The sequence below is a fragment of the Lipotes vexillifer genome, unplaced genomic scaffold, assembly GCF_000442215.2.
Source record: "Lipotes vexillifer unplaced genomic scaffold, Lipotes_vexillifer_v1.1 scaffold138, whole genome shotgun sequence".
In the NCBI taxonomy this organism is placed as follows: Eukaryota; Metazoa; Chordata; class Mammalia; order Artiodactyla; family Lipotidae; genus Lipotes; species Lipotes vexillifer.
This window is the reverse complement of record NW_006797971.1, coordinates 2,120,696-2,133,128: the sequence shown is the minus strand read 5'-3', so window position 1 is coordinate 2,133,128 and position 12,433 is coordinate 2,120,696. Positions and strand designations below refer to the sequence as shown.

The window sequence follows — 12,433 nt, the reverse complement described above, 5'->3', positions numbered from 1 at the left end:
ACATTTGTTATACATTTGTTATACATTTGTTGCTTGGACAACATATGTGGTATTTGGAAAACTACTCTGTGGAAACGTGACTTGCTTTAAACAAAGATGACGGAGAAGTTTTAAAATATAGGACTTCCAAATAAGCTTATTGTGACATCAAAGAATGCTCATTCAATGTCAGTTTTCTACTGGGGCCTTATACAATATTTCTTTTTATCCGCTGGATTTAAATTCTGGATGTATAACAAACCTATATTCATGGAAAAATCCAGGATTTTGCTTACTGAATACATCCTCTTAATTTTTGAAAAAGAATACACTGAGTGTATTTTAAATTATAAATACATTTTCTAAGCAGAAATAGCAAAAGCAATATTCCATAGTATAGACTTTGCCTTTTAGCTCAATCTGATCAGGTGAAAGCTATTTTCTTAGTAGAAGCCTGCTCTTTTGAATGTAACAGAACACTTTTTTATATACTAATGGACAAGTCTTATTACTGTGATTGGGTGGTTTCCATTTGTTTTTCATTGTTAGCAATCAAGGGCAGAGAAAGAGAGTCACAGCATTCTCAACTAGAGATCACTGAGATACAAAATGTGATTTATTAAGGATCAAAAATTATGATTAACCTAGGTTATTTTCCCCATTTTCGTTACTTGGTATTCATAGAATATAATTATGATGTTATAATCATATATTAATGATGTATATAAATGAGCTTACCAGATTAAAAGTTATATAACAATATTTCTGGATTATTGGGATCACTAAAGATTGGTTAAAAATGAACATAGGATTCAGGAATTTAAAAATTGCCTACTTAAAAATATCTACTGTATCAATTTCTCATAAGGTTTTCTCCTAGGTTTTGATTTTGTTGTTTGTAATAGCCTTTAAGGTGAAGTATAATTTTAAGTGTGTCATCCCTTGAAAATCAGCACTTGCAATTTTATAGCATTATTGTGATAGTGCTAAGTGAATCCAGATCCTAATAAATACTTTTCATACTGTCATAGTTTCACATGAACATCAGATCACTGTTTGTCCCAGACATGAGAGATAAAGATCAAGGTTTTCTTTAACTCTTCCAAAGACCTCATTGCTGTACAGAAATAAGGCATGGTGCTCTCAAAAATTAAGAGAAAATAGTAGTACTTACCCAATTTCCTGGGTTTTATCCGTTGCTTTTCTAAACGCTGCTGCTGCTTTTGAAAAATGTCTTTTTCATTTCTCTCAAGGAAAGAGGTAACAACCTGTCTCCTTGACAGAAAAAATGAGAAGACAACTTCTCCACTTGATTCCATTATTGTGATTGTGGCATGGTCTTGAACCTGTGAAATGCCAGAAATAATCAGTGAAGCCCTGTAAAACTCAGGGGAGAGGCTGGTGAGGGGTCTTGGAACAGAGCACATACATCTTTCTCAGTTCTCTTTCCTTATTAAAACTGGTGTCATTACTGAACATCAGGCCTAGTGTTTTTCTTAGCTTCTGCCTTTTGGGGGATTTTTTGAAAGAATATCATAATAAAATTGTAAGCCCATCCCATAATTGTAGGCCAAGTGGAATGCTCATTTTCACATTAGAGTTTGTGCAATCTGGAGGGAAATTTGTTTAGTATCACTTGTGAGTTGGTGGATCAGATAAAAGCCAGTCAAGTGCAAGAGAGGACCGAGTGAAGCACGCGGGCTCCCCTGGTAATTGCGAAGCTGCAGGCGTTCCTCCAGTCACTTAATAGATTTCCCCAGCTCCTGTGTGCCAGGTGAAAATTTCCTCATTAAGGGGAATTTATTCCATTTCCTTTTATCATTTATTATTGAAGACTAAGTGTGAGTGGCGGAAGCTTCAGAGATGACAGGGTAGGGTAGAATTTTAGCAACAACAACAAAATCTACATCGGAAGTCGAGGAGAAAGAGAGAGGCTTGTATTGTTTATAAAACGGGAGAACACATGAGAGACTTCTTGCTGTCGAAGCTGAGCCATCCTGTCTAACCATTAAAAGGTGATGTCAGAGCGTGTAAAAGTCTGATCTTCTATTTTTAAGACGTTTTTCCCCCTCTAAAATTTCAGACTGTCATTTTGTGCTGCTAAGTAGAGAGAAACTGAAGATTATGAAAAGGCCAGGCTCACAGCTATTTGGGTTTCTTTGTTTAATTGTTTAGAATCTGTTATGCAATGATGAACGTGTAACCTTTGAAGAGTTTGCCCTTGAACTCTGAAAGCAAGGAAAGCTGGTAGGGGAAGGAAAATTTGTATACGTAGTATATTTTAGAGGACACGGTTCTGAAATATGGATTTAATGTGTTCATGTTCAAAGGAGTAAAGATAAACATACTAGTATACTCAAATACATATCGAATAACAGAAGGGTAATTTATTTATTATACATATTTTAACACTGTGTTCTTTAGTGCAGTATGTTCCATTCAGCTGAGCACATTTCTCTCTTGGTATAACGCTTCCTCGATTTACAATATAATATAAATGGAGCATTTCCTATTGAGGATTCAAAAACAGTTTTGAATTACAAATTCAGTGTTTATCTTTCTTTTAGTAATTATTCTGTTTTGAGTTTGTTCCAAATTAAGGTTTTCATTTTCCTTTGAAAAAAATTAGAAATATTATAGCCTTGTCCCTAAAACAAGCTTTTACCTAGTTTGATATAAAAAAAAATGTCACTCTGGTGGGAATTCCTTTTAGCAGACAAAATGGGGGCACCTCAATATGGGCAGATAAAGATGAGAAGCATATATCTAAATCACATTGTTAAATGAGCTTTATGTTCACTTAAGATGATTCATCTTGTATTTGACTCTGAAGAGGTTTAACCTTATCTAAATCACTGGCGCAAAGCTAATGAATCATGTCTTCAAACTGTCTCTTCTCTTATTTTATTATAATGGAGCTCAGAATAAAATTTTGTATCAGAACAAGTAGGGAATGAAGTGAATTTTCTTCTGTGTGTAATGACATGCCAGCCAACCTTGTGTTACGCAGAAACAGTGGAGAGAGTGAGTGAGGGAAATAATGGAGAGCGGCCACCTACGTCCTGTCTTGGAGTTAGGGGTAACACACAGAATTAGGACAATGGTCAGCGTGGAAAGGAATCTAACTTGTCTTTGTCTTTGTAACTGCCATGGTGGGTCAGAATCAACATCTCTCTTCTCAGGGAGGAGGACTGCACAGTGCTTTGCACTATTTCATAAACATGTCTAAAGAGTAGAAGTTAATAACCAGAGAAGCCATGAATGGAGTACTGTAGGACATATATTACTTGGAACTTCATAGGAACATATCTACCCAATATTCGCATTCAAGTTGAAATACATGAACATGAATATATTCATATGCCATTCCAATTTAATACACCCTAATTTTAAGATGTTTAAATATCATATCATGCTATTGATCTAGTTATTTGAATATCGAGTGAAAGTTAAATCAGTTTTTGGCTCACCAAGAAAATATTCTGAGAATCAGCTTGTGAGCTTAAAACATGCACTTTGTAGGTCTAGCTTGAAGCATCTGTTTTAGAACTCTCACCTGAGCGGGTGCCTATGGAGGAGTAGTTTTCACCCCCATTCTGAAACTCTGTCATTCATTATTTTGTGTGACTGTTGCTTTCCTCAGCATCCCCTTTAAATAATGAAAACTCTCTGAGGTGGGGATGCTATGGGGAGCAATAATGATTGAGTTAGTCTTAGCTATTTCTTTGCCATAGAGCTGAGCACAAAATTAATTCACTTTACTTTTGTATGCACAAGGCCAATTCTATCAATCAGCCTTCCTTTTTCTATTTTTTTTATTTGTTTGTTGGTAAGAGTCCAATTTTATTTGGTGGGTGGAGGAGGAAGACTGTGTATATTTGCTGGAGATGTCTTTATATGCTCTACTGGACTCTTTTGGTGGAAAAGAATAAGAGGAATTATGCATATTTCAGCAATAGAAAAGACTGCATTGCTGAATGTGGACAAAACAAATGCAAATTTACTGCATCCCTAACAGAAATTTGAGGAATCTAAATGATTTCTTATTTTGTTTGTTTAATACCATTATTTATAATTTTTATTTAAAGCAATATAGCAGCCTTTGAAGAATTGACTGATCCTCCATATAATAAGAAATAAAAAATAAATCATTCAAAGCAAAAAAAAAAAAAAAATCTCAGCAGAAGAGTTAAAGATAAATACGTTACTTCTGGTTTTCTTTGGACTTGAAGAACTTGCATTTGTGCTAGTCCATAGTCATAATTATAGCTGTGATTGTTCTTTTCAAGTTATGTTTCTTATGTGTGTCCAGACCATTGCTGTTCAGTGTTAGCATTTAGTCATTTTAGTTAGTGTGATTGTTGATATAGAAACATAATATAGGTTTTGCCTCAGATAGTTTTTTGCAAGAATAAAGAAATGTCTTATTGAAAATCTATTTATTTTTGCTTGTTTTTCCTTTTACTGCCATCCCACAATGATGGGAAAATGCTCTGGCAGGTAGCTAAAAAAATCTACAGGTAAGAATTGGCTCAGTGTTGTATGCACAGTGTTTCTCCACCTAACTCAAGCTTCATACCTGTGTTTGTAATAAGATTGCAGGTCACAGAGAAAATGTGTAGCCTTTCCTCATACAGGTAAACATGATTTGAAACCATCCAGGAAACTCATGATTAAAAAAATACAGCATCCAAAGTTTTAATTTAGGAAAATTGTTTATTTGTCAAACACTTCCACTTTGAGGCTGAATGCACACTTGCACATAAGCAAATGAGCAATTGGTTTAGGAATATAGTGTTGGCAAGGAGAGTAGAAATATGCCTTTATAATAGCAACAACAACAAAAAATCTTCCCTCTGCTTTTGTCTCAAACATTTTTTTTTTTGCTAAACTAAAGGCAAACACCATAAATTTGGGTGTTTCAGGAAGCTCAGAAGCTCAGCAGTCACCTGCTGGGTAAAGCCTTTCCCCAGTAGAAGCTGGGAGCACTTCCTCGCAGCACCTCTCACTGTGCTATCAGAGAAATGGCTTTTTGTTTGCCTTCTTAGATACTCTGATCTCCTTAAATGTAGAGATTTGATATTTTCCCTCTCCATCAAAATACATAGGACAGTGCTCTGATACACAGAGCACTTGTTCACTAAATGTTAAAGCACTAATGAAGGAAATGACAGTGAGTGTTGCCCCACCTTCACCATCCACAGTGTCCTACTAACTCTTCCCAACCACAAATCCTCAGTATGTTCCTATGCCTGCCATGCCTGTTGCTTCCTCACATTACTGCGAATGCAGTTGCCCTTGCCTTGTCAACTCCTTTCATCTGTATAAACCTGAGCTTATTTGATGGTTCTGTTCTCATCCCTCTACTGCCGTAGTATTTCTCAAGTGCAACCACTCCTACTGTTGTCTCCTTTCTCTGACCTCACATTGCGCTACACAGCTTATCTCTTCACAAAATGTTTGGAATCACTCTCTATCACTGCATTGCCTCAAATACTGTTTTGTATCGTCTTGAGCAGCACTGTTTAGTAGAAATTTCTGTGATGATAAAATATTCTATAATCTGCACTGTCCAATATAGTAGCCACTAGTCTGTATGGCTATTGAGCACTTGAAATGTGACTAGTGAAAGTGTGGCTCTGAATAATCTAAAAGATTTTCAACTAATTAACATCTAAATTTAAATAGTCATGTTTGGTTAGTGGCTACCATATTTGATAGCATGTAGGTAGCACAGGGCTTGGCACACAGTCAGTGACCAATAATACTTAATAGACTGTGTTCAGGAATTTGACAGGAAAATGTGTCGTTCTGAGAGAATGCTTATCAAATACTTGAGAAGACTGAGAAATCAAAATGGGAATAGGAAAAAAGAAGTTAAATTCACTAGGAGAAATAATGGATTTGAGAGACAAGACAAAGTAGGTACCATAGAGAAAGTGAATTGATTAGGAAGACCTGTAGCTTCAGAAATCCAAACTAACACTGATATAAAAAAGCCAGAGAAGTAGCTATTAAATGTACCATCTTGCTTCTTCTGTAAACTCAGAATGTGAGTTAATTAAATTAAGAAGATTGAAGGATAGAATGAACAAAATGCAGTAGGTTTAATTCAACTGCATTCTATTAGCAGAATTTCAATGAAAATGTTTTATTTATTATTAGATCTCTGGCAACACACTGTTATATTTTAATTTCATTGTATTGACTATCAAACTGTTATAACTGAATTTTATCATATTGACAATTGCTTGAAACAGCTTGGCCACAGCTATTTGGTTAGAGATGCTTTTATAGTAGTATATAATTCTTCTGTACCTCGACCCTTTGCAAATTATTTTGTGTACATTTTGAATTCTAGTTATAAACTGATTTCAATAACTTCTTTGTCTTTTCTATAAAGTAAAAAAACTCTAGGGTTACAGTTTCCTTCATTCATGTAAAAAATATTTATTGAATGCTGTCTGTGAGCCAGACAGTGTGCTAAGCTTTGGGAATAATCTGGTAAATGAGCCAAACGTATTCTTTGCCCTCATGGAACTTGAATCTAGCAGGAAAAATGTCTGGCTGCTGAATAAAAGCTAACAAACATTAAAAATATCAGGAAATGATACATGCTAAACAGTATGATTCCAACTATGCCCCTAGCTCCTGTAAAAGAGTCAGTTAAGAACCCAGGAAGATCTGTGTGGGTTAGGGCAGACTAAGAAGGCTTTAAGGATGAGGCCTGGCTTTAGCTGACCTATGAAGCCGGGAGCTGGAGAGAAGATGGGTGGGTGACAGGACTGTCAAAGGCATTACAGGTGAGAGAAATAACGTGAATGGTGTCTACAGTGTGGAAATGAGCATGGGGAAAGTGAGGAGACAAATCTGGCTTCAGTGGAAAATAATCATAAAATCACAGAACTATCTTCTCAACACAGACAGATATGTAACATTAGTAAATAGAGACAGTTTATGGAGAGGATACCCAGTCTGATGCCATGTTGGGATGAGCAGATGAAGAAATTCTCAAAGCCCATAAAGACCTGGAACACAGGTCAGACACTGGAGAAGGGGCTACAGATTTGGGAATCATCAACTAGTTATGTAGGATAACTAGTCATTATGAGCCAATGACAGTGACTAAATTTAGGAAGGGAGAGAAAGTAGCCAGATGTAAGCAGGTAACAGAGGATAGAGCCTTGGAGAAAAAAAAACAGTAAATTGTCGTTGTAATAAAGTAGGGTGAGAAGCAACTTATTGCCAGAGAAAAATATATTTTTAAGGATTGGAACATCAAAAGGGACATATGCTGAAAAACTGAGAAAATGAAAATTAAGAAAGACTCCTGGATTTAAGAGGTTCTGATTATTTTTGAAAGAGCAAATTCATTAGGACACTTGGTACAGAAGTCACTTTTCAGGAATTAAGAAGAGAAGAGGGTGCATAGGGTGTGAAAGTGGGAAACCACATGTTTGAGAAAGTCAGTATTGCAAATAGTAGACTTCCTAGAGGCTAGACCATTTAGTTGGTTATTCGTGTATTTTTAAAAGGCAGGAGACCTAAGTATGTTGAAGTTGGAAAATAAGGAGCCTTTGGTGATTTTGAAAGTGAATAGTTCACTGCTTCTTATTGTGTTTGGTCTAAACTTAAATCCTCTTTTTCATTAAATTCTAGTGAGTCCATTACAGAAGAAACCCTGAAAAAGGCAAAGGAGATTGGGTTCTCAGACAAGCAGATTTCAAAATGCCTCGGGCTGACTGAGGCGCAGACAAGGGAGCTGAGGTTAAAGAAAAACATTCATCCTTGGGTTAAACAGGTAAAGGAGAAAAGGAGTTTTTCTTTCTTCCCAGGATTTCTTGGGTGAAATGTAGGCACCAATTCATAGAGCCATTTTCAATAAAAAGGGGTGGAATTCGAAAGTGATTTTACTTTTTCAATTGATGCCCACGATGTCACTTATTTTATTCAGCACAGGATTGATTTATGCTTTAAAGGGGAAAGGATGAAGGGACACTGGGATATAAAGGGAAGAGTGAGTACATGATTTTCTTGGCCTAAATGAAAAAAAAAAAATCAAAATGACCTCTCTTCTACCTTTTTGACCCACGTGCAAATATATCTGTACTAAGAGAAATCCTTAGCATAATAGAAGGACTTGAAATGCCCTAGTGTAGTGACTGACCCTCTTGAAAAGAATAGTCATCTCTTTTGGCACTGACTTTTTACAGGGTAATACTTTATTTTAAGTGCCCCATCATTATGGTTCATTTAGTATTCATTGTGTTAGGGTTGGGCGTAATGAGCTCATCTAGTATTCATGACAATCACACAAGAATTTTCATAGGTGTACTGTTGTGATTTTTTGGGGGTCTTTAGTAGAAGAGATGCTTTGGCTTAAAGTACCACCAGCTGGTTTTTGTCCTTTAAAATCATTGGCTTTTCCCCATGTGCTCAGGGGGCACACACATAACCTTAGGTCTCAGGCTTGATGCTGAATATTTTCTACTCAGCAATTATTATCTTTCTTCCTTCTCACTTGCCTCATATTAGTTTGCCCTGTCGGCCCCAAATTCTTGCTCACTAAGCTGAGCTCCTGGCCCTTGAGAGCTGAATTGATTTACTCTTTCCAAATATGTTCAGTGAGATCTTGTCCCCTTCCCTTCTTCCTCATGCTTTGTGGTATTTATGTCAGCCCGTTGCTCAGTGCCATAGGTAACTTAAATCCTATGCATTAATTTGCAAATCAAAGACATCCTTATATGTGGGTCATTTTGCTTTGATTTTAGGTTTTATTTGCAGTTGCTTTAGACAGCTGGTTGGGTAAGTTTTCCTGATAACCAGTTGAGTATATGACCACCTTGTTGTGTTCCTGAGAGGTACTATGTAATGATCTGTTGCTCTGGAATGCGTATTGTCATTCATTGCCCAAGTGATAGCTAAATTGTGTCATTATTTTTTTCTCCCCTCTCACTTTTAGCATTAGAAAGCAATTGGATTGTATATACCTTTTTCTTGTCTTTATATTTGATAGTAATGGACGTTAAAGGAATATGAATGCAGAACAAAAAAAAGAAGTCCACAGCATTCTTGAAAAAAAAATATAATAAGGGGAGTAAAAATCCCTATGTATGTAAGTATTTATTTATTTTATCTTGCAGATTGATACACTGGCTGCAGAATACCCATCAGTAACAAACTACCTCTATGTTACCTACAATGGTCAGGTAGGAACTGCCAAACTTCTATAATGCAGAAAGCTCTAGATTTAGTAAATGGTCCACGTGGGGGAATATACGTTTTATGTGTCTTTGGTTATCTAGTAATAAACGGTGACATCATGTGAGTTGAATGTGATGATGTGTTTCTGTACTCAGTCTTTTAAGAACTGCCCTAAGATGATGAAATCAAACAAGTGAAGAGATAAAAACAGTGGTTACATGATCATACAATTATGCTGTTTTCTCATGACTATCTAATGAAAAATATTGAATAATATTTTTATGAATAAGTAGGGCTTGTATAACACTTTATACTTATGGGTTCCCAAAGACTAATAGAGGATGCTTATCAGCAAGAGGAAGAATGGGAAAGACACACTCAAAGACAGGACACAGTTTAAATAGAGGGAAGAATAATGTAATAATTTCCACATCTTAACTTTTTTTTCTCCTCAGGAGCATGATATCAATTTTGATGAACATGGAATGATGGTACTGGGCTGTGGTCCATATCACATTGGTAAAGTGATAACTTATATTTACAAAGGCCTTTTCAGTTTCATCCATGTTAGTTCCATTCTAAGAACATGTAAACTAAATGCTGTCATAATAAAAATTTTACAAATTAGGAAGCAGAGGTTCAGAGACATGTAGCCCAACTTATACAGCTATTAAGTGGTAGAAGTAGGACTCAAATGTGGGTCTCAACCACAGATTCTATCTTCTTTCATTTTATCATGTCATCCCTTTATCATTTTCATCCTCATGAACTAAATTGAGCCTCTTACTGGGGTTGGGGAATGAATTACACTTTGACTTTTTCTCTTCCTGCATAGTTTTTCACAAAGATCTATATTTGCTCAAGAACTTTATACATCAGCCAGTAATTATATTTGTAGACCCAGTGTCTGACCTAACATATGACTTGTGTTGACATTAGATGCAAAGAGCTCTTCTCTTTGGGGCACAGGAAGAGTATTACATAATTTAATTAAAACATTCTCACGAGAAATTGTTATATTTCTCCCAGTCACTTAAAACTGAATATTTAATAATGAATCAAGATCTATTACAGTTACAAAGTATATATTTAAATAGACAGTGATGTTTCTTAATAAGTATATCTAACATTTTGTCTCTGCAAGGTGTTCTAATATGGAAATGATGAAATATATGATTTAAATGTATGTGGTCTTGTTTTGTTACTTTAAGCATAGTTTATTATAGTTTTTACAATTAACTAAGTGCTTTAGGATATGGTAGTTTGCCAATTTTTGGCCAGATCTTAAAGTAGGTCAAAAGTGTTTATACCTTTGCCACTTCAGTTATCTTATGGCTAAATGGTATGGACGCCTTCACCAGGATCTACCCTTCTCTTCTCGAAACCTTTCTTCACCTAATTATGCAACAATTCTACATTACTTTAGGGCCTAGGAAAGATTAGCTGAGCTGATAATCAAGTGCATACTTAATTGATAGTGAGATTTAACATGCTACTATATTTGGACAACTTATTATTACGATAAGAATTTTTAGGAGACAAAGTCCTAATGCAAAGGATTAGTACAAATCCCAGAACTTTCAGTTCTATGGCATCCCAGTAGAGGTGATATTTTGAGGCATTTAGGCCATTATTATACTTCAAATTACTTCCTAGAAGGTCGCTCACTCTGCATGGGGTGGCCTTGCCAAGCTTAAAAGGATATGCTTGGAAAGGCCAGGGCTTTCCAATCAATCAAGATATGTCAGAGCTGCAAGGCACCTCAGGGATCATTGGGTTTGGCCCTCATACAACAGGGTAAGTGGAAGGACTGAAATAAGAACTCAAATATTTTGATCTCTAACTTAACTACTTTTGTGTACTGAGGTCAATATATTCACTTTGAGTTTCTTTTCAGTAAATGAGGTTTTTAAAATTATTATTACAGTTATCTCCCATTAACTTTCAGATTCTGAATGCTTTGAATATGGAGATTACCTCTTGCAGAATTTAGCATACAAAACAAGCCAACCTGTCATAGTTTAATTAGTCCCTGTTTTTACTACTAATAATATAGTGTGCATAATAGATCTCACCTTTATATTTTGGAGTTTTAAAAATTGAATTGAAAGGGCATTAGCTCCCTTAGCCTGGACTGATTGGCAATATATTTCTGCTTCTCTTTGTGCGGTAACTTAAGGCTTCTCTTCCCCCCTTTCCCTAATCTCATGGTCTCTGCAGGCAGCAGCGTGGAATTTGATTGGTGTGCTGTCTCCAGTATCCGCACTCTGCGTCAACTTGGCAAGAAGACAGTGGTAGTGAACTGTAACCCCGAGACTGTGAGCACAGACTTTGATGAGTGTGACAAACTGTACTTTGAAGAGTTGTCTTTGGAGAGAATCCTAGACATCTACCATCAGGAGGAAAAAAAAAAAAAAAAAAAAAAAAGAGAGAAAAATATATGCAGTGCATACTTTATATATGTGTATTCATGTATGTAGATTTACATTGTAATTCCCCTTAGGAGAAAGAGCTGCCGGTGTCTTCCATTGTCTAATTTTGTAGTGAAACTCTAAAAATAAATCACCTAGCCTTAGATTTTTGAGGCCCTGGCACAGAGTAATTATTTTTCATATAAAATTCACTTTTTCTTTCTAAGCATTCTAGCTCTACTGAAAATTCTTCTTGGTAACATGTGCCCGATACATATTAATTAGCACAAGACAGCCCCAATAAATATTCTGCAAAATGATTTAATTGGTCATGTAGACATATGATAAGCAGCCTCTCTCTAGTTCACGTGCTGTTGCAGTTTAATGATGACCAGTTCTCAGAGGAGACAGTCAGTCGTTCACAGAGGACTGGTTAATTCTTTATGCTATCAGATGAAGTCAGTAGTCTTCAATTTAAAATCAGTGAGTTCATTCTGAATGATTTTGGTGCCTTTATAGCTTGCTCTTAAGTAGCTCTTCCATCTCCACTCCAATATTATTGAGTGTATCTTCACTATGGATTTATATGATCCCAGGTTACTGTAGGTCTGTAGAACAAGTTAGCTTACAATTAAATACCTATTTGGGGCTTCCCTGGTGGCGCAGTGGTTGAGAGTCCGCCTGCCGATGCAGGGGACGCGGGTTCGTGCCCCGGTCCAGGAAGATCCCACATGCCACGGAGCGGCTGGGCCCGTGAGCCGTGGCCGCTGAGCCTGCGCATCTGGAGCCTGTGCTCCACAATGGGAGAGGCCACAACAGTGAGAGGCCCGCGTACCGCA

At 36.4% G+C, this 12,433-nt stretch overlaps 1 protein-coding gene across 1 annotated transcript in view; it reads left to right on the top strand.

The window, feature by feature from the left end:
* The window catches only part of CPS1 (carbamoyl-phosphate synthase 1), a 145,770-nt gene that overhangs the window by 89,158 nt on the left and 44,179 nt on the right, over positions 1 to 12,433 (top strand). The window contains exons 22-25 of the mRNA XM_007470013.1: positions 7,639 to 7,780; positions 9,123 to 9,188; positions 9,639 to 9,702; positions 11,404 to 11,583. Of these exons, the coding sequence (XP_007470075.1) occupies positions 7,639 to 7,780; positions 9,123 to 9,188; positions 9,639 to 9,702; positions 11,404 to 11,583 (452 nt within the window). The remainder of the gene's footprint in view (positions 1 to 7,638; positions 7,781 to 9,122; positions 9,189 to 9,638; positions 9,703 to 11,403; positions 11,584 to 12,433) is intronic.